This window comes from Hibiscus syriacus, unplaced genomic scaffold (genome assembly GCF_006381635.1).
Source record: "Hibiscus syriacus cultivar Baekdansim isolate YM2019G1 unplaced genomic scaffold, ASM638163v2 tig00110911_pilon, whole genome shotgun sequence".
NCBI classification, from domain to species: Eukaryota; Viridiplantae; Streptophyta; class Magnoliopsida; order Malvales; family Malvaceae; genus Hibiscus; species Hibiscus syriacus.
Genome location: NW_024062910.1, coordinates 1,512,128 through 1,534,565, shown reverse-complemented (window position 1 = coordinate 1,534,565; position 22,438 = coordinate 1,512,128). Strand labels below are relative to the sequence as shown.

The following is a 22,438-nucleotide window of genomic DNA, read 5'->3' as shown; positions in this document are numbered from 1 at the left end:
GTCATGTCATCGTCGTCACGGAACAAAGATGCCATGTCATCGTCCCGTTAACGGATTAACGGCGTAGTGGCAAAATTGCAGTGAAACATAAACGTCCGTGCTAAAATTAACAAAATTGGAATGTCAGTGGTATTTTCGAGCCCGAACTTAAAGATGAGTGGTATTTGACGTAGTTTACCCAATATATTATTTTGGGTTAAGTTCAGATTTTATCTCAAAAAAAGATGATCAGATTCGGATCGGATGAATGATGTATATTTTCTAGTCGAGTCGAATTGATAGGAAACCCGACCCGTGCCACCCCTATATGTAGATTCATAACTCTTCGTTTGGGCCAAAGATTAGCCCAATAAGCGCACCATCTCGGTCTCCATTTCCCTAAATCCACCAACCAAAACTACAATGATTGAGTTATGTATTTTTTCCCGTTAAAAGGAACCTAACAAACAAACTGACGTTTTGTTTAATTTTCTTTTTGATTCCTTCTCATTTTATTAATCAAGTTCTCTTTTTGATTCCTTCCTTCCTCCGCCTTCGCCTGCTGTTCAGAAACTGGCAATTCCAAAATTTCCGGCGACTTTCCAGATCTGTCGATACATTCACTTTAATCTTGGTAAAAATAAAAAAATGTTTTATGTCGTTTTGCAGCCACTAATTATATAATACTAATTTTTGCTCGTCAGCTGTTATTTTAACCTGTTTAAGAAATTTTGACCATTTTTTACGTTCAAAATTGGACATTAGTTTTTTTTCTTTCGAAAGATCTCTATGGTATGAGGGTAGGCTAATTTATCTGTTATTTTTTTTCTTCATGAAATTGGGTTTTAGTTAGACCCCCTTTTCTCGATATATTAATTTCATATCAATTTTAATTTCATAATAATCCTTATAAATTTCTTGATGAATTAGGGTTTCTGATATATTACAATAGAATTTCTTTGAATCACGATGCTGTCCTTCTCGTGAAATTCTTGAATTGTTTGATTAAGGGTTAGATGCCTTTGTGCCGTGTTCCATTTAACTTTAGATATGCAGGAGAAATGCAACACAACAGATTTTCTAGGTGAAATAGTAGCACTTTGCTTCTGAATTACTGCTTGAGCTCTGATTTATCTTTTATGTCAACATTGGAATAGTAACATACTTTTGTTGTTAAATTGTCGCTGATCATCAACTTTATTATACTAAAAGGAGCTGATGTAGATTCTCATTGGAAACCCTAGGAATAAACCTTTTAAATTCTTGATGTGTGCTAAAGAAATTCTGACATCTGCATTGGGGTAAACCAGCCATGTTAATTAAGCCTATGTATTAACATCCTCGTCAAAATTGTCTTGGTCTACCATATATTCATCTTTACTACGTTCATTTGGGATATTTAAATTTAATCCAGATTTTTTTGGCTTATTGGCTGTTTGATTGATTAATCTGCGAAGATTTTTTGGAAGATTGATTTGATATGTATTGCTGTTAACATTGCATACGATGAAAATCATAGTGTTGATGCATGTTTTCCTGTTTTCCTTCTTTACATTGTGATGTAGTTGCTGGTGTGAGGATAAGAATGTGATTATTTGAACTGCAGGTCATGTGCCGCCAAAATTCATGCTTGCATTTGTCTGCAGAGGAAACAGATACAGCTGTAGAGAATCTATTAATATATTGCAAGCCTGTTGAGTTATACAATATTCTTCATCGCCGTGCTTTACACAATGTAATACCATGCTTTTCTTACTAAACATTACATTCTCTATATTTGATCTGTTATACACTCGAAGTAGTTCTTAGATGTGTGTTTTTTGTGTCTAAGAGAATTTACTATTTGCGCTATTTGGGAATTCTTGCTAAGATGTTAACTATTTTTGGTCAAATAGATTCTTTTGTTAATCTTCTCTTATAAGTCACAACTGTATAACCTTAATTTGGTGTTTGAGGAGGTATAATGCCTCAGAGCATGGTTACCTACTGTTTTGCCTGATGGGACCACATTCTTCGTATCAGTCTACTTTCTAATCTAATATCATGTTCTGCTTCAGCCTTCATTTCTTCGTAGATGTCTGAAATACAAAATTCAGGTGAGGCGTAAAAAGAGGTATGAACTTTCCTTTCAATCTATGCCTTGATATCTGAAGTAACACTTTGAATTTTTATCAATCTTATTTCCCTAAAGCATGATACTAGCGAATTACTTCTGTCAGTAACCATCTGTTTTAATTTTCCCCTAGTAGAAAACTTTAAGTTTATATATATGAAAGAATCATAGTACCTGGGGACCCCTCATAAGAACAGCCAGAAATAATCTACTAGTTCTTTGAGCAGATGATTGTTTTGTCCTTGAGTCAGGATTGTGTGATTAAGGCTGATAAGTATGGTTATGTAGTGGGAAATATATATTTCTCTGCTATTTCATGCTTCTGAAAAGTAGCAATATTCTTTGATGGTTCTTTGATGTTTGAATTAAAGTTCTTTATTGGCAAACTAATTTATTATAAAGGGAAAATGAATGTTGTTTAGGAGAGTTTCTTGATGAGAGTTGGTTCCAAGTTGTAGCATGTTAAGAGTTTGATGTGGGCAGTTGGGAATATTTAGTACTAGAAGAATTGTCTTCAAGACATATGCCCTGAGACAGTTTCAAAATCCTACAACTCTCCATATTTCAAAGCACGGCCCTGATTTTTTTTCCTTCAAATAATAGTGTGAAAAACAGATTACTTCTATTTTCCAAGAATGTAGGCATAAAATATATCTCCAAATTAATAACTAAAGTTGATATTGATTGCTGGAGTGCTGTTGTATTGCTCCATTGACCTTCTACTTAACATATACAGTTACAAACTTTTCCTAAAAAGGGAAAGAAAATTTATGCATTTCTAACAATTATTTGTTTTCTTTATCACTTATTATGTTGCGAACTTATCTGTGATCTGTTTGTGTAGGTTGAGGGCTGGAATTGTAATTTTCAACTATAAGGATTATGGCAATATGCTACAAAAGACTGAAGGTTAATCTCTTTATCTTCAACGAACTCTGCATTGTACATAATGTTTACTTAACCTTTTAATGGCTAAAATTGATTCTCTGAGCTCTAATTCCCATGTTCTTTTTTAATCTTTTGAACTTGCAGTAACTGAAGATTTCTCTTGTCCCTTTTGCTTGATGCAATGTGCAAGTTTTAAGGTGGATACTCAATCTGTTATCTGAACATATGATATTCATTGTCGTATGTATAAAGTATGATTTTCTTCTTGTATGAATATTTTCTTCTTGTTCCCAAATATTGCAATTTGCTGGATTCAAGCATTGTTCTGATTTTTGCTATGCGTAGATTGCTAGTTCTCTTTTTGGAGCAAAAAGCTTGTTTGACATAGACCACCTTGATGTTTGTTCACAGGGTCTGCGACATCACTTGTGCTCTTCACATGATTTATTCAACTTTGACTTCTGGGTTAGTAACTCAAGGTGTAAAGTGACTTGCCACTCAATTGATATTTTCCAGAAAGACTAATGAAAATTTGTCTTTATTGTAGGTAACAGAGGGGTATCAAGCAGTGAATGTCTCTGTGAAAATTGATTCGTTGATATCTGAGGTAAAAAATTTCCTTCAAGATTCACGTGGAAGCTTAGATTTGAATGAGGAACAATCCTGCTGCCATCAATGATGGTATATCATGTAATTTTAGACTTGAGGGCAGAAGTGCAAGTAATGGTTGTTGGTAACTTGGTATGGGTTGGTATGTTGTTCATAATTAACAATGGTTGACGATGAAAATCAAATATCCTTGTTTCATTTCATATCTTTTCTTAAGTTTTAGAAAATCAATTTTGACTAGGCAAAAAACATTATTGACTTCTCAAACTTTAATATTCTGCCAAAAATTCTTGTTACAGACTTTGGAAAATGGAGTAGACCCACGAGGAGAAACTTTCTGCTTCTGGTAGGGTATACTTATTTGGTACATCTTGCTTCTTTCAACTGCCATGAAAACTTCTTGCCGGAAATAAGTACTGTTAGTTCAATGGTAAAAGTAATTGCATATGCAGCTCAAAACCTCGAAGGCGTAGGTCTACAAGCCCTCTGCAGAGTGCGAAGAATGTCAATGTACAATTTTTGGAGATGGACTCGCCCAAAAATGTCAGTGAAAGCAGGCAGAATGGATTTCTGGAGAAAGATGATGGTAATTTTTCTAGTAATGTTTTCAGTTTACATTGTTATACATCTATATGTTCAATGCTAGTCTCTTATTCTTAGTGTGTGAACTGTGAATGCTTTACATCTTGAAATCACCAACGTAATTTTGTAACTTATAAGTAAACAATACTAGAAAAATGACTCAATATTCACCTTTCTTTAACATAACTTTTGAACTCTCTGAAGGTGAGAGCGCTTCCAAGTCAATTCCTATTGAGAAAGATATGCAAAACAGATGGCATGGTCTGAAAAATTATGGATCTGATTATGCTAGTACAACTGAGTGTCTTGCACTGGTCACAACTACTTGTGATGTTCCAGGAGTTTCAATTGCAATGGCTCATTCTCCTCTGGACCCTGATTGTATTAAAACATTATCTGTAACTGATATAGCTGTTCCTCCTTCGAAAACAAAGAAAATAGTGGCAGAACGATCTGATTCTAGGAAGTATGTTCTCTATGGCATTTTTTCCTCAGTCAATTCCTTTTTGCAGAGGGCTTTTATTTATATATTCTCTCTCTCTCCACCTTTTTATCACATTGCACAATATGCTTTCTGCACTTCTTATTTTGTTTACACCACCTTTAGGTTTTATTTGCTAATAGAAAGTGATACCTTCTCAAATCACCAAAGTTTAGGCATGCTAGTAATTTTATTTTCTAACATTTTGAAATGTTCTCTTACAGCCGCATGCTCCTGCTGAAACGCCAATTCTTTCACTCACACCGTGTTCAGGTGATCAGTTTTAGCAATATCCATGTCATGTCATGACATCTCCATTTTCTTTTTATAATATTATTTCTCTGTATGCGCTGAAAAGTTTTTATTGTTTAACTGAAGCCAATGGCAATGGACCAAGTAACTTCTGATAGAGACAGTGAAGACGAAGTTGATGATGACATTGCTGATCTTGAAGATTGCAGGGTACAGTTTACAATTTTGCAACCAAGTTTTCCTTTATTTTTTCTGATCTTCTCATTATGACAAAATGCTTGTTTAGGTTTTAGATTTTGTGGAACTCACGAATTCTATTATTTTTTAGTGCATTAGAACTTGGAAGAGTTTATTTTTCTGATCCTGTTCCTGTGAAACAGAGTGCAAGAAAAAGGTTTTTCTTGATTCTTTTTTAATATCATTTTAAGTTTTCAGGCATTCAAATCATAACTAGGAAGAAAGATCAAGTTAGTTTGCATGCAGTAGAATTGAGAGGCAAATCTGCTCTAACTATTAATAATTTCTTCAATATGTCATTTGAAATGATTGGGAAAACTGAATCAGTGGTCAATGATATAAAATTCTTAACGCAGTAATTGAATTGACAAGAAATGTATTTTAGCATTTTGAGAGCATGACTGCATAAGTATATAATTAAAAAGAAAAAAAAATTGTATTTAAATCATTCAACTTGGTTGGGGTCAGAATGGCTGGTGAACACAAATTTTACTATTTTGGGTTTTTAAAATCTTCTGTTGTCATTGGAAAGTAAAATCATTAAATAAATAGTGTTATGTTGGGTTTAGACAATGAATTCTCTTCATTTGTCTCAACTAGAAATAGTTTGCTCAATTCTTGCTTGTATTTTACGAGCATTAATTTGTTCATGGTCTCAGAACTAGTTGCATGTTTAATCAAATCTTCTTATTATTCTACTTCTGAGAAGAGAGAGAATAACAACAATAACAATCTGTTACAGATGCTTGATGATTTTGTGGATGTTAGCAAAGATGAGAAGCAGCTTATGCACCTTTGGAATTCATTTGTTAGAAAGCAAAGGTAGTCTTTTCATAACACTCGAAGCTTTCTTGCCTTTTCTTGTCAATTGAATTCATAATTATCATTTACTTTTCTTCTCCCTTAACCATTCTACTTCTTTTATGTCAAGAAATTATAATAAGATTCTAGTACCACATAGAACTGGTTTCTTGTGGTCTTTCTGATTAAAATGGTTTCCTGATTCATTCGACAGGGTTCTGGCCGATGGTCACGTTTCCTGGGCATGTGAGGCTTTCTCTAAACTCCATGGGCCGGACTTGGTCCAAGCACCTGCTCTGTTTTGGTAATGTTGTTGAAGAATTCTTACTCATTTGTTTTGACTGCTTAAGTTGTATTTTGCCCCAACAATAAGCATAACCACTTGTGGAATTTGGGTTGACCAATTTATAGGCAGATAGAAGTAACAAAAAACAACTGTAAACGTCCAATGTCCACACGTAGTTTAACTATTGAATTGTTCCGATTAATTAACAGGTAGAGAAAAGATTTACTTATGAATGGTATGCATAGCAAATTAGCAATCTGTTTCGAACCGTTTTAAGCAACATTTCATCGACATCTTCTTAGGATACTGCAAGTAATACTTGTATTGTAAAACTTTGTTTAAATGAATTTTCTTATTAATGATAATTACAAATTGCTGTTATCTTTGATATATATTTGAAATGTTATGTATTTTCTGGCTCAGGTGTTGGAGGTTATTCATGATAAAACTTTGGAATCATGGTCTTCTTGATGCCTGCGCAATGAACAACTGTAACCTGATACTTCAAAGATGCCAAAATGAGGGATCAGATGCTACAAAAAGCTGAAATATTATGAAACATAAAATGGAGGCGACGCAATTTGTTTTTCCCTCCGACCGAGCCCATTCTTTCGATGATTATGTCGAAACGATTTTTAAACGGTGTGGAAAAGCGCGTTATTTTTAATTATTTTCTTTACGATTGAATTTTAATTAAAAACAGTACGATTTTAGAAAATCTCTCGTTTCGAAAAATTGGAAATTTCTTTATTATAAAAATATAAGGTTCGAGGAGTCGCCACCAATCTTTGATTAGGGTGTGATTGGGCACCCAAAAACGTTGTCATTTTAAATAAAAATTAATTTTAATTAAAACGACAAATTTACGGTATACGTTACCAAAATCCAAGTTTGGGAGTCGGTTACGTGTGGGGAAGGATTAGCACCTCCACTACGCCCTAAATCGGTACTTAGGCGATTAATTAATGTCTTTGGAACGAATTTCACAAGTTCGAGTTTAATTTAATTAATGATCCCTTTAAACAACAAAAATGCAAATTTGTAATATTGAGAAGCAACAAAATATGTTCATTTAAAATTACCAAGTCATTAGAAAGATAAAGGATATTCGATTATTTAAAAATATCGAGACCAGATCTTTAGGTGAGTTCTAACGATATTTTCTCAAATAATTTAAATGGCCGAATATTTCTTTTTCTTTCACTCCCAAATTTTAAAGTGAAGAATCAATTTTTTGGTGACACTGTTGGGATACACTTTTAATTTAAAATCGTCAAAACGACCATCTGGTAAGTTAAGAGAAGCCATTCCGACAGTTTTAAGTTAAAAGAGTATTACCCTTAATCCGATTATGTAATGGTATGGAATCATGCTTATGAGGATATCATACACATAATGATATGAAAATGCCAAAACTTATATGCATCCTAATAAAAGGTAAATACCAATATTCACAATGTTAATTTATTCGACATATTAAATAAAATGAAGCAAGGCACAAAGTTATCCTTTATTACTTAGTATATGCAAATATAAGCATGCAAAAGACCATATTAACATTAATAATTTAATTACACATAATATTTACATGTAATCAGGAAAACATAAAAAACAACATAATAACTTAAATGAATAAACACTTAACTCTTAATGCTAAATTCATAGATTAAACAATGATCAAGTCATAGAACACTAATAATAATATTTCATGTACTAAAATCAGAATAAAACCATGAATATATACAGGACTAAACTGTAATCTTCAAAAGAAATATATCACATGTATAAACAAATAAAATATCAAAGGGAGTGAATCCCGAAACTAAAATGCAACATGCAACAACATGAGATTCAAATGTCTAAAGAAACGAAACTAAGTACATTACCACTCAAGACTAAAATGCAACATGCAGAACACGAGGGTCAAGTGTTTAAAACAGAAAAGAGTAAATATATACTAACACTTGGGACTAAGATTAACCTTGCGTAAAATACAAAGACCAAATTAGAACATAAAAAACGAATTTAGGACTAAAATGAGTTACAAGTAAAACCTAAATGACTCGGAAAATGAATAAACCAAATGCCCAAAACGGATGCCCTAAACTACTCAAACTACGTCGTTTTGATAATCCGATATATATGTTATATTAGGTAAAATTGAACCCTAATTCCCATTTCATTTTCAGCAGCCGCAACGCCTTCTTCTTCCTCTCAACTCTCTCCTTCTTCTCCTATGGCCACCCTTCGAGAGCTTCAAAGCTCTCATCTCGTAAATCACCGCTAGTAAGCTTGGAAAATAAGAACGAACGCCTAAAAGCCACCACCTTTCATCACAATCTCCCAAAACGTTACTCTAACCTCCCTAAACTGACATGCAAGCACTTGGTCGACCTAAGGACGCAACCCCCGGCAGCTCTAGTCCTGATCAACGACTCCGACTCACGGTAAAGCAAGGTAAGTGAGACATTTCTCTCATATTTGCTATAGTTTGTGTGTATTTTTGCTTGGAAAACCGAAAGGTAGCTGCTGATGGATTTATGACTTTTTCGAAATGGGTTTTAATGAAGGATGATGAGTTCCTCTTTTTAGTCTTTTGATTCGAATGAAAAACAGAAAGAAACACAAATTTTGTAAAATCAGATTTAGGAAACAACCTTGTAACTTGATTCTGATTTCGTTTATCTCATATTTTTTCTTTATTTTCGAGAAAAGTAGAAATTATGGGAAGAGCTTTTATTACCTTTGTTTTCTGCTGCTGATGAACCCCTCTGTTTTAGTTACCTTTCTTTTTTGTTACAATCAATCCCCCCTCAATACTGACGGTTACGCGTCTGAGCCAACTGACCCCATGGATGCGTGTGTTCCTTTAGGTAACTCGATCCTCTCTCTAATCTGGTTTTTTATTCGAAATGACACAAGAAAACACACAAAGAGGAACTCTGTTGCTTAAAAAATGAAGAGATCCAAAACGTTTTAAAAAACCTTTTTTCTCCCCTGTTGATGGTCTCCTTTTCAATTGATATCCCCGTGATTCTACATTGACTGTTGTCTTTCCTATTGGTTTCTGGTTCTGTTGAATGCCCTCGTTCTTCGCGTGTTGTAGGTCACGGGTGATGGGGATCCGAGCTTGTCTGCTCGGGTATGGTCCTGGCAGGAGCTTCTGGGAGTCTCGTTCAGTGGAGCCTGGGCACAGGGTCTTCACGTGTGGAACGTGGGTAGCACGGGTTGCTGGGGTCTCGTGCATCGTGGAGAAGTGAGTGCATGTGTGCTCGGTTGTGCTTGGTGGCTGAGCGTGGCATTGCTTCATGTGGATTCCCGGTTGTAGTTCACGTAGGGAACATGGCTGCTGTAACCGAGAGGCATGGGTGATGTGGAGCAGTGAAATCACGTGGGCAGCAGTATCTTGGGCACAATGATATGAGCTGAGCATGTTGGGTGGCCGACAGGCATATGTAACAACTTGTTGGGTGGGTGTGCTCGTGGTTGGCAGTGGCTTCTGCTCGGTTCTTGTGGAGAATCACAAGGTCTTCACGTGGGAGGCATGAGAAACCCGAGTCGGGTTGTTGTATCCGGGTCGGATCGGGTTAAGCTTGGGCCTTGTAACCGGGCTAGATATTTTGTAATCTATTTTAGACTTGTATGTGGACTTTGGACTAAACATTTAATTTGGATTCCGGATTAGCTTGGGCTTCAATTTAAATCTTGAATTCCAAAATGAAACAAACATGTTACAATCCAATTAAGCATCAAGATTTCTAACTGCAAGCCTCCATGATTCATCACTTGAATTAATCCTTCATCGAGCACCTTCATATTAATTTGATCATCTTCAAATGGATTCAAATGACCCGGACAAAATTAGGGTATTACAGCTGCCCCTCTTTGCTCGTTGTTGTGAACACAAGAACGTAGCAAAGATAAAAAAAATGACCTAATTTTGTCTGACTGCAGCATCCTCTTCCCTTCTTCAGTCTTCCTCTTGACTTTCGCCTCTATCTCACGTTCACAAACCCGAGAATCTTCGACTTCCTTTTTTTTTATCTGACGGTTTGCTCCAACACTCTTCTGAGAAAGCTTAAAATGGCTCGGACGACTTATATTGTACTTGGGTGTTTTTGTCCAATTCCATCTTCTTGCTTCAAAATTTGATAAGAGATCTGCTTCACTCCTCCTTCGGGGTAAGTGAGACTTGAAAATCTTTGGAAAACATGTCTGTTCCCTATTCTTTCAGAGAGTATAGGACTCGATTAATCTTCAATCAGCGTACTTGCTCTTTATTCTTTTCAGGGAGTATAGAATTCAATAAATCTTCAGAAAAATGGGTTCGCTCCCTATTTCTTCAGAGAGTATAAGACTTGAATCATCTTCAACAAACTTGTCTGCCCCCTATTTCTTCAGAGAGTATAAGACTCGAACAATCTTCAACGATTGCGTCTGCCCCCTATTTCTTCAGAGAGTATAAGACCCATAATCTTCATCAATCGCATCTGCCCCCTATTTCTTCAGAGAGTATAAGACCCGAATAATCTTCTTTTGCTTCACTACTTTTTGTGAAGGTTTTAGTTTGATTTGCTTCAAAGGCCGAACCTGAAAATCAAACATTATCAATCATTAATGTATGTTTGAAAGTATTATACTCGAACATTCTGAGTTCGAGAAAATTTCTGAAAATTCATCTTCATCGTGAAAACTCGTCAGAAAGCCCTTAGATACATGGATCTATTCTGGCCCAATCATCGAGATTTTAACATCACGCATCTTCTCTCTTCACTGGATGTCAAAATCATGTGTTTATGCTTGAAACACTAATGTAATTAAATGTATCAGTTTAATGCATTTTCTTTTATGCAAATGATGCTTTCATGAATGCATAAATATCGATTTAATCTTCATTTGCCTTCAAAGTGGCAAACTCAGTCTTCTTCTTCTGGATCATTCTTTCTAGGGTCTGCTTTATATACTCGTGGAGCAACTCATAGTTTTCAACTTGCATCTTTGAGGAGCCATCTGATCTTCTTTTATCTTCTTTTCGCCTTTGTCTTCTGTCTTCATTTTGGAGAAAGCGCTTACTCTCTCGAGTTCTTGCTATGGTCAGAAATACGAATGTGTTGCCTGATTTCCATCCTTGGCTCAATTATGCTTTTAGAGTTGTTCTTCCAGGACTCTGCCATTGGTCGATGCTCAATTGACTTGCTTTACAAGGTAAGCTCAGCTCAAATTCACGGTCTGCCCCTGACACTTCGAGTTGCGCGACTCATTCTCAATAACTTCTTGGTCTGAATCTTATTTTCTCATCATGATGTGGGTTCAGTCGTGCCCCAACATTATCTTATACTGGTACGGGCCTTTCAAAATGCCCCTATTACCTCAAATTGTAAGGCTCATTCTTCATGCCTCCTTGGTCTGAATCTTTTCATCTCAACATGATGTGGGTTCAGTCGTGCCCCAACATTATCTTATACTAGTATGGGCCTTCAAAATTCCCCATCACCTTAGTTTGTAAGGCTCATTCTTCATGCCTTCTTCTTCTTCTAAATTTTATCATCTCAACCTAATGTGGGTTCAGTCATGCCCCAACATTATCTTATACTGGTACGAGCCTTCAAAATGTCCCATCACCTCAGATTGTAAGGCTTATTCTTCATGCCTTCTTATTCTTCCGAATCTTGTCATCTCAACCTAATGTGGGTTCAGCCGTGCCACAACATATCGCAACTTAAATGTTCTCATTCTGGGGTCACTACACAGTAGAGTTGTCAAATAATTTGAGGGCTTTTCTTCACGCTACTTAAGAAGTGATCAACCCTTCTAACACAATGTCTTCAATTTTCATTCGGGCTGAGATATGTGCCCCTTTCAAATATGGAGAGCATCTACTTCTTGATGGGTTATTGACAACGTCATCTGGAAATGCTAAAAGCTCTTATTCTTCATCCATTCTGATCTCTTTAGACCATCTGCTTCAAGATTGCGAAATGCTTCATATTATGGCACCACTTATTCTCTTTCTTCCAATGGAGGCATAATGAGCCTCCAGCTGCAAGGACTTTTCACGTTTGAAACTTGTCCTGTTTGAAAATGTTTTTATCCCTTCTCTTATTTTTAGGGAATGTGAAAACTTTATGAATAAATTTCAAAAATGATGTCATTTTCTTCAGACTCACAATCAAAACAAATTGTAAAATAAGAGTTAAATGAATGTCAAACAAGTCAAATTCTCTTTTAATCCTTCAAAAATTATATGCATTTGAAAAACGTAAAGATTAATGCCGACACAAGGCTTAGGCTGACTCGGGAAGGTAATGTGTTTCAGGTTAGCTTCCTGCATCCTTGATTCTGGTGTTTTGATAAGGCAAACATTTTGCTTCTCCTTTGGGAATGTTCACTGGTTTTCAATCTTCTTGAGCGCCTTTGGACTGTGGGGTACTTTATCAAGAGATGTATTGGATCACCCTTCTGTACAATGGTTGACGATCTTTATGTTCGAGCAGCCTTTTCAGGTTTTCAACTCGAATTCTCCTTTGGTTTCAAGACGTCACCTAAAATTTTACGTCTTGAACCCTCCTTTTATTGCTTTTCCTATCATGCATTAAAGATTTTAAAAGAATTATTTACAAATAAAATTAACCCTGAGGGGCGGAATGAAATCTGAAGATAGTCTCTCCACTTAGAAATCCATGTATGATTAGAAGGGACTTTTCAGGCACGAAACGTAGGCTATAGCTCACGGTTATGAAAGAAAAGGATAAATTGGCCTAAACAAGTGTTTTAGGGTAATCAAACCAAGGATCAATTCGTTCTGTTGTCTTCAACCTTGTTCTACCTGATTTGAATATGCTCGTGCGTCTTCTATTCTTTTTTTTATTTTCCTTTGGTGTTTCATGATTTTCGGGTGAATAAATTTGAAATGCTTGAATCGCTCGTCTTGAGGCGTTTGATCGATTTTCTTTAATTCTTTTTTCATTTTTTCATTTTCAATTTTTTCTTTTCTTTCTTCTTTTCTTTTCTTTTTCTCTTTCTACATTTCTCTTCTTTCTCTTCATGATATCAACTCAATTTGATCTTAGAGCACATTGTATTTGGTCTGCCTCATGGTGTCATGACTTGCTTCTGTAGCGAAATCCGGACTGATAATCTTCACTCGTGTGAGCAGATGTTATTCACCTTTGCCCCCCAGTGTGGAGGGCGATCCTTAGTTTGGGTTGAATCCGAAGAAAATTACTATAGGCTCCAAAGGGGACAACAAGTGGTATATATACATATATTTGAAGGGATAAATGAAACAAAGCCGTTCATCATCTCATACATGAAAGTCTTCGTAAAAGAGGTATCCCCAGGGGGACGTATATTCAGGATTAACCTTATTTACGTGAAAACAATATAATTAATGCATGATAGAATTATTTCAATGATTTTATTTATTTCTTCCTCTTCTTTGTGGCCCTAGCATGCCTTTGATATGTTGCGCTCCACCTCGTCTTTCTTGCAGGAAAGGTCCTCGTCATGCCCGTGGGATTTATTGAGGCTGGGGAATTGATATCAATGATTAGTCTCTGTGTTATTTCGGGTAAGGAATCCACCAATGGTTCTTTCGGTTTTGGATGGGATATGAAAGGTCTAATCTTGCCTCTTGTCAAAAGCATATAATTAATGAAGTAGTAAAACAACCTTTAACTCAAAAAAAAAAATTCAAGATCAAAACTTGATTCATTGCTCATGACCTTTGGAAAATGACATAAGTTCATTTAAAAATCCTTTTAAAAGGTTGAGAAAAATGACAAAAACATGTTCAAACAAGATGTTGCAAATGACAAAAAATTTCATGATGAACAAAATGGTTTATGCACAGTCAGGATGCCCCATTATTCTTCTGATGCTGTGGTGTTTGATTCGATCGAGTACTACACATTGTGCTCTGGTACTCCACTCAAGCTCGTCATCCATTGTTTCACCAATTCCTGAGTCAATGTCCCCTTTTCCACGAGCATCTCTATCTCCTTGAACAGTGGCATGTCTTGCATAACTTTTACCAATCTTCCTCTTCTCGGAACCTTAGCCTTGTTTTGATTCGATCCTAATCCTTTGATTATTACGGAACTTGTTTAGGCTCAATATCCATAATTTGGGATGTTACACTTTCACTGGCCTTGGTGTGAGGTATCGACCTTTAACCAAATGGGGATACAGATCCGAGATAGAAGTTTGGAATATTTTCAATGCATTTTTAGATCTTGGGACTTTCTTTGGACGACTCGAGTAACTTGCCACCCCTTTTCTTTTGCGGTTGTGAGATCTCTGGATGTGGCATTCATTCACCTCATCAGCCTTTTCTTTTGATCGGTTGGATGTTTGGAAATGACTTTCAAGTTTCCTTTGTTGATTGCATCTTCAATTGACTCTCCAGCCACCATAAGATCCTTGAAATCCTTCGTCGAATTTCCCAACATTAACTCAAAGAAAGGAGCTGGAAGAGAATCGTGAAACATATGTGATATTTCCTCTTTTACCAAAGGAGGTTGAACTTGCGCTACCATTCCTCTCCATCTTAGGGCATATTCTTTAAAGCTCTCAGTAGCTTTCATCCTTATCTTTTGAAGGTGATGACATTTTGGGGATAAGCCTTTAACATATTGATATTGCCCCAGAAAAGCATCAGCTAGGTTGACCCATGTCTTGATCTGCTATTTGTTCAAACGATTATACCATACTACAACTGGACCAGCAAGACTGTCATGGAAGAAATGAATCAACAACTTATCATCATCTAAATACCATTCCATCTTTCTGCAAAGCATTTTCAGATGAATTAGGGGGCAACTGGTGCCATCATATTTCTCAAAATTAGGCACCCTAAATTCATGTGGGATGACCAAATCAGGGACCAAACTGAGTTCTCTGGCATATAACTCCTTGTGAGTGGTATTAACAACTTTCATATTTTGAACAGCTTCGTTCAACCACTTGAATTCGTTCTCAAGCTGCCCATAATTGACGAGGCTCTTCCCTTGGTTTGAGTTAGATGCTCCGGGGCAAATTATCGCTATTGATGTACCAGTATGATGAGATTGATTTTCTTTATCCTCCATTTTCTCTTTACCAACAGCTCGTGGTGCCAGCACCTGAATCACTTGATTCGATACGCTTTGCAGAGAACCCGATGCTTGATTCCTCGTATCTTGTTGTAACTCGACCAACTGCTCTTGCAACAGATCTTGTGATTTCTCATTAATTTGCTCCATTGCTTCCATTTGTTTGCTCATGATGATGAGGAACAATATGAATAAATGATCTTGTTATTACTGAACAAAAATCTTTCATAAGTTATTTCTGTGTTTTCATAATTAATGCATGTAAAATATTTAAACAAATACATGCAATGCAAATGCAAATGCACGAGGTGCTAATCCCGAAAGTGACCACTTATAGAACAACCGTTCACTTAGACAACAAGAATTCAATAAGTACACCATGTAGTCGAAATACAACTGTGAGTCTTCATCTCTTCATTTCCTTGAGTCGTACTCTTCATGGGATCTGGTATTGCACCTTCAAAATCGTCGGCGTATTCCATCACATTTGATGACGTCGGGTGTCTTGAATCTTGAAATCTTCAATCTTATCTTCCATGCGATGTGGTCTTCTCGTCTTGATGAATGACCTTCTCGTCTTGATGAATGGCATTCTCGTCTTGATGAATGACATTCTCGTCTTGATGAATGCTCTTCTCGTCCTTGGTACGATTGTATTTATCCCTTGACTCAACATCTTGGCCTTTACAGTTTCTTCAATCAGCTTCAGATCTCTTCATTCATCGGGTGTCCTTCATGGATCGTTTGAACATCTCTGGATCTCCTGGTTTTGACTACATAGTGGAGAATTTCTTGCCTCAATATGGTCAGCCTTCTTGTTAGTCAATCACTTGTGAATTAACACCCCTCGATGACATGAGGATGCAAATGCAATAAAATCACAATAAAATAGACATAGAACGAAAACGGGTTAGTACACATAAGATAAACAACCAGATAGTGGATACCGTAAACATCACATAAAACCTACCCTCACATGCTGGCTACCGAATCATGCTTTAGTAGATCCTACCCGACATGATATCTACCCACATGCTTCGTCATTCACAAAAAATCCTAACCGCATGGTATCTAATTCATATACTTTGTATGAAAATATTAAACCTAACTGCATGTTTTTCTAGTTCTCATACTTCTTGCAAAAATAAATAAATTTGAGGAAAAAGGATAGAATGAGTTTCCCCTCTGTGACTTTTGAAGAACCACAGACAGAGATTCAGTATAAAACGGGCAGAGTTTCGGTATCACTAAAAAGGGTCCTCAAATTGTCCTTTGCTGGTGCCCCCTTGGGCTTGCCAGACCCTCGATCCTCACCCATTATAGGCTTAAAACGGATCAAGTTCAATTCAAGAGGATACATTTCCCTATGTCCATGCGAGGAAACTCAATGTTTCACTCGTAAACATAAGGAATGTACCCCAGAGGTTACTTGCTAAAGCCCATGCGGAGAAAAGTAATTTTTCTCACGTAAGCGTAGCGTTCACCCCTACCTAACGGGACAGAGCACAGTTAGAAGGCTCTAAATATCAAAATGGTTGTTGCGACAGTAAAGGAGAAACCTATAATCCTTTCCCTCGATCCAAGAAACACAACAAACTAAAGTGAAGGTCAAAAAACTGAAACATGTAAATAACACGTTAGTACAACTATTTATTTGTTAATTAAAACGCAAATTAAAATGCAAATAACAATTTAAAACAAATCAGGGATCAAAAATCAAATTAAAGTGAACTTACAACTTTCGTTTGCAAAGATAATTAATTAATCGACTATAGGCCTGACTCTCTAAAAAGTCCCCAGCGGAGTCACCAAGCTGTCGAAACGATTTTTAAATGGTGTGGAAAAGCGCGTTATTTTTAATTATTTTCTTTACGATTGAATTTTAATTAAAAACAGTGCGATTTTAAAAAATCTCTCGTTTCGAAAAATTGGAAATTCCTTTATGATAAAATATAAGGTTCGAGGAGTCGCCACCAATCTTTGATTAGGGTGTGATTGGGCACCCAAAAATGTTGTCATTTTAAATAAAAATTAATTTTAATTAAAACGACAAATTTACGGTCTACGTTACCAAAATCCAAGTTCGGGAGTCGGTTACGTGTGGGGAAGGATTAGCACCCCCACTACGCCCTAAATCGGTACCTAGTCGATTAATTAATGTCTTTGGAACGAATTTCACAAGTTCGAGTTTAATTTAATTAATGATCCCTTTAAACAACAAAAATGCAAATTTGTAATATTGAAAAGCAACAAAATATGTTCATTTAAAATTACCAAGTCATTAGAAAGATAAAGGATATTCGATTATTTAAAAATATCGAGACCAGATCTTTAGGTGAGTTCTAACGATCTTTTCTCAAATAATTTAAATGGCCGAATATTTCTTTTTCTTTCACTCCCAAATTTTAAAGTGAAGAATCAATTTTTTTGTGACACTGTTGGGATACACTTTTAATTTAAAATCGTCAAAACGACCCTCTGGTAAGTTAAGAGAAGCCATTCCGACAGTTTTAAGTTAAAAGAGTATTACCCTTAATCCGATTATGTAATGGTATGGAATCATGCTTATGAGGATATCATACACATAATGATATGAAAATGCCAAAACTTATATGCATCCTAATAAAAGGTAAATACCAATATTCACAATGTTAATTTATTCGACATATTAAATAAAATGAAGCAAGGCACAAAGTTATCCTTTATTACTTAGTATATGCAAATATAAGCATGCAAAAGACCATATTAACATTAATAATTTAATTACACATAATATTTACATGTAATCAGGAAAACATAAAAAACAACATAATAACTTAAATGAATAAACACTTAACTCTTAATGCTAAATTCATAGATTAAACAATGATCAAGTCATAGAACACTAATAATAATATTTCATGTACTAAAATCAGAATAAAACCATGAATATATACAGGACTAAACTGTAATCTTCAAAAGAAATATATCACATGTATAAACAAATAAAATATCAAAGGGAGTGAATCCCGAAACTAAAATGCAACATGCAACAACATGAGATTCAAATGTCTAAAGAAACGAAACTAAGTACATTACCACTCAGGACTAAAATGCAACATGCAGAACACGAGGGTCAAGTGTTTAAAACAGAAAAGAGTAAATATATACTAACACTTGGGACTAAGATTAACCTTGCGTAAAATACAAAGACCAAATTAGAACATAAAAAATGAATTTAGGACTAAAATGAGTTACAAGTAAAACCTAAATGACTCAGAAAATGAATAAACCAAATGCCCAAAACGGATGCCCTAAACTGCTCAAACTACGTCGTTTTGATAATCCGATATATATGTTATATTAGGTAAAATTGAACCCTAATTCCCATTTCATTTTCAGCAGCCGCAACGCCTTCTTCTTCCTCTCAACTCTCTCCTTCTTCTCCTATGGCCACCCTTCGAGAGCTTCAAAGCTCTCATCTCGTAAATCACCGCTAGTAAGCTTGGAAAAGAAGAACGAACGCCTAAAAGCCACCACCTTTCATCACAATCTCCCAAAACGTTACTCTAACCTCCCTAAACTGACATGCAAGCACTTGGTCAACCTAAGGACACAACCCCCGGCAGCTCTAGTCCTGATCAACGACTCCGACTCACGGTAAAGCAAGGTAAGTGAGACATTTCTCTCATATTTGCTATAGTTTGTGTGTACTTTTGCTTGGAAAACCGAAAGGTAGCTGCTGATGGATTTATGACTTTTTCGAAATGGGTTTTAATGAAGGATGATGAGTTCCTCTTTTTAGTCTTTTGATTCGAATGAAAAACAGAAAGAAACACAAATTTTGTAAAATCAGATTTAGGAAACAACCTTGTAACTTGATTCTGATTTCGTTTATCTCATATTTTTTTCTTTATTTTCGAGAAAAGTAGAAATTATGGGAAGAGCTTTTATTACCTTTGTTTTCTGCTGCTGATGAACCCCTCTGTTTTAGTTACCTTTCTTTTTTGTTACAATCAATCCCCCCTCAATACTGACGGTTACGCGTCTGAGCCAACTGACCCCATGGATGCGTGTGTTCCTTCAGGTAACTCGATCCTCTCTCTAATCTGGTTTTTTATTCGAAATGACACAAGCAAACACACAAAGAGGAACTCTGTTGCTTCAAAAATGAAGAGATCCAAAACGTTTTAATTTTTGTTTCCAATATATATATTTATCTAAAATCGAAGGGGAAAACCCTCGGTTTACAAAGTATTTTCTGCGAAAATGGGTGAAGAAAACCCCCAGTACATTGCTTTCAAAATAAAAATTCCAAACGAAGCCCTCTATTCTCCAATCTTTTTTGAATCGAAAGGATCAGACCCCCCGTTTCCCCCTCCCTTTTTTCTCCCCTGTTGATGGTCTCCTTTTCAATTGATATCCCCGTGATTCTACATTGACTGTTGTCTTTCCTATTGGTTTCTGGTTCTGTTGAATGCCCTCGTTCTTCGCGTGTTGTAGGTCACGGGTGATGGGGAGCCGAGCTTGTCTGCTCGGGTATGGTCCTGGCAGGAGCTTCTGGGAGTCTCGTTCAGTGGAGCCTGGGCACAGGGTCTTCACGTGTGGAACGTGGGTAGCACGGGTTGCTGGGGTCTCGTGCATCGTGGAGAAGTGAGTGCATGTGTGCTCGGTTGTGCTTGGTGGCTGAGCGTGGCATTGCTTCATGTGGATTCCCGGTTGTAGTTCACGTAGGGAACATGGCTGCTGTAACCGAGAGGCATGGGTGATGTGGAGCAGTGAAATCACGTGGGCAGCAGTATCTTGGGCACAATGATATGAGCTGAGCATGTTGGGTGGCCGACAGGCATATGTAACAACTTGTTGGGTGGGTGTGCTCGTGGTTGGCAGTGGCTTCTGCTCGGTTCTTGTGGAGAATCACAAGGTCTTCACGTGGGAGGCATGAGAAACCCGAGTCGGGTTGTTGTATCCGGGTCGGATCGGGTTAAGCTTGGGCCTTGTAACCGGGCTAGATATTTGTAATCTATTTTAGACTTGTATGTGGACTTTGGACTAAACATTTAATTTGGATTCCGGATTAGCTTGGGCTTCAATTTAAATCTTGAATTCCAAAATGAAACAAACATGTTACAATCCAATTAAGCATCAAGATTTCTAACTGCAAGCCTCCATGATTCATCACTTGAATTAATCCTTCATCGAGCACCTTCATATTAATTTGATCATCTTCAAATGGATTCAAATGACCCGGACAAAATTAGGGTATTACAGATTCGATCACAATATTCTTCAAGTCAGCTGGAAATTGTTTCTTAAATAATTCTTTCCCCAGGTAAGTAAATGCTTCCTTTCTCATTATTGTAATAGCAATACCTTAAAATATTATACACTGGCATTAGGTTCACTTTTCTGAAGATATAATGAAGTAAACTGATTTCAGTCTTATTGTGTTTGTTCTGAACTGATATGCTAAATACACATGCACACTTGTATGTATGTATGTACGTACGTACGTATTTAAGATCTGTTCATAAGTCGGGTTATCTATAAATGCTTTCACACACTATGAATTCTGCTCACGCAGAAGCACGTACATTTTTTTATAAAAACATATTACGCGCCTTTCACGTACTCACCCAAGGGTAGGGGTTTAAATAAATCGAATTTGAATGAACAATGTCGTTTGTTTATTTTTTAAGGTGTTTGTGTTCGGAAAATTTTTTAATATCGTGTTTGTGTTCGTTTATTTATTTTTAAAGGTGTTCGTGTTCGTTTATTTATTATTTGTGAACATGTTCGTTTAATGTTCATGAACGTGCTCTTTTATTTTTTGTTTGTGAACATGTTCATTTATGTTCGTGAACGTGTTTGTTTATATGTTCACGAACGTGTTCATTTAGCGTTTACGAACATGTTCGTTTAGTGTTCGTTTATACGTTGAATTTTAGTTTTGCCATTTCATTTGCAAACTAAAGAAAAATAGTAAAAGTACGTCACTATTTCTTAAACTCTTTAAAATTCACAGTTTAAATTTTAACTTTTACCATGTATTCAATTTAGTCCTTACATTCACCAATATTTAAATTGTAAAAGAAATAAAAGGAAAAAGAGAATCGGGTAAACGAGTTTCTTCATAAACATAAATGAATGAGTCAATAAACGAGCTCATAAACGAGTTTGTTTGTGAACATAAACGAACCGAACACATTATACTTGATTATTATAAATGAACATAGCCGAACGCTATGCTCATTTACACCTTAAGTATGGGATGAACAAAATTTTGATTTTTTTTTCAGTTTTGAGTTATTCGAGTCAGCTCGAATTATTGACTCAGTTTTTGAGTTAGAGTTGAGTTGGAATTTGAAATTTTCGGGTCACTCTCAAAACTAAAATTTTAGGTTGACGGTTTTGCAATTTGGTCCATGATTTTCTAATTCTTTCAATTTTCCTTCATTTTAAGACCATATTTTATCAAATTTGAACCACATATTCCTAAATAATCTTACATTACATATGTATCTTCAATTCTTCTTTGTGATATCAACTTTTTAATTTTTTCAATTTAGTCCTTAACTTTGCATGATTTCTTTCCTTCAATTCCTCCTCCATTTTAAATTTAATTTTTACCAAATTTGAATCATATGCTCTTAAACTATTTTGGAATGCCTATGTATCTTCAGTTAATCTTTTTGCTAACAAATTTTTTATTTTTTCAATTTAATCTCTTAATTTTGCTTGATTTGTTGGTTTTTTTTCCAATTCATCCTTCAATTTAAGTCTATTTTTGACCAAGTTTGAATCACATGCTCCTCTACCACTAGAGAATGCCTATAGAATACATGTGTAACTTCAATTTCCATTTTAACTACAAAATATTCTTTTTTTTCAATCTCACCTCCTAACTTTGTATTTTATTCAAATTGGTCTTTTGACTGTATTTTTTAACAAATTCTTTCTTTCCATCAATTCATTGACTCCTTTATACCCATCAATACTTTATCCTTAAAATATATTCTTTGAAAAATAATATTATAAATATATTTTATAATTTTAGATTGTATTTGATTTATTAGATAACATTACAATGTGAAAAAGAAAATGAAGAAATATAAGCGTATATCTTATATGGTTAGAGA

General features: G+C 35.7%; 1 protein-coding gene across 2 annotated transcripts; it reads left to right on the top strand.

The window, feature by feature from the left end:
* The first annotated feature begins 507 nt into the window (after window positions 1–507).
* On the top strand, window positions 508–20,742 carry LOC120146298 (polycomb group protein EMBRYONIC FLOWER 2-like). 2 transcript variants are annotated; one of them, XM_039159899.1, is made up of 16 exons: window positions 508–613; window positions 1,586–1,714; window positions 2,037–2,092; window positions 2,937–3,001; window positions 3,125–3,177; window positions 3,392–3,445; window positions 3,528–3,587; window positions 3,889–3,935; window positions 4,042–4,175; window positions 4,376–4,637; window positions 4,877–4,925; window positions 5,031–5,114; window positions 5,884–5,963; window positions 6,157–6,246; window positions 6,652–6,845; window positions 20,571–20,742. In XM_039159899.1, the coding sequence occupies exons 2-15, from the start codon at window positions 1,589–1,591 to the stop codon at window positions 6,773–6,775; spliced, it is 1,284 nt and encodes a 427-aa protein (XP_039015830.1). In that variant the 5' UTR covers window positions 508–613; window positions 1,586–1,588; the 3' UTR covers window positions 6,776–6,845; window positions 20,571–20,742. The 2 variants fall into 2 exon arrangements, with proteins under 2 accessions (XP_039015830.1, XP_039015831.1); XM_039159900.1 differs by lacking the exon at window positions 508–613 and adding an exon at window positions 1,019–1,063.
* Window positions 20,743–22,438: the final 1,696 nt, after the last annotated feature.

What these genes read in the sequence shown, in the direction of transcription:
- LOC120146298 (XM_039159899.1), top strand. Translation starts at nt 1,589, where the DNA reads ATGTGCCGCCAAAATTCATGCTTGCATTTGTCTGCAGAGGAAACAGAT. An exon ending in TTGATTCGTTGATATCTGAG is followed by an intron (nt 3,588 to 3,888) that starts GTAAAAAATTTC and finishes TTCTTGTTACAG; the next exon opens with ACTTTGGAAAATGGAGTAGA. An exon ending in TTCACTCACACCGTGTTCAG is followed by an intron (nt 4,926 to 5,030) that starts GTGATCAGTTTT and finishes GTTTAACTGAAG; the next exon opens with CCAATGGCAATGGACCAAGT.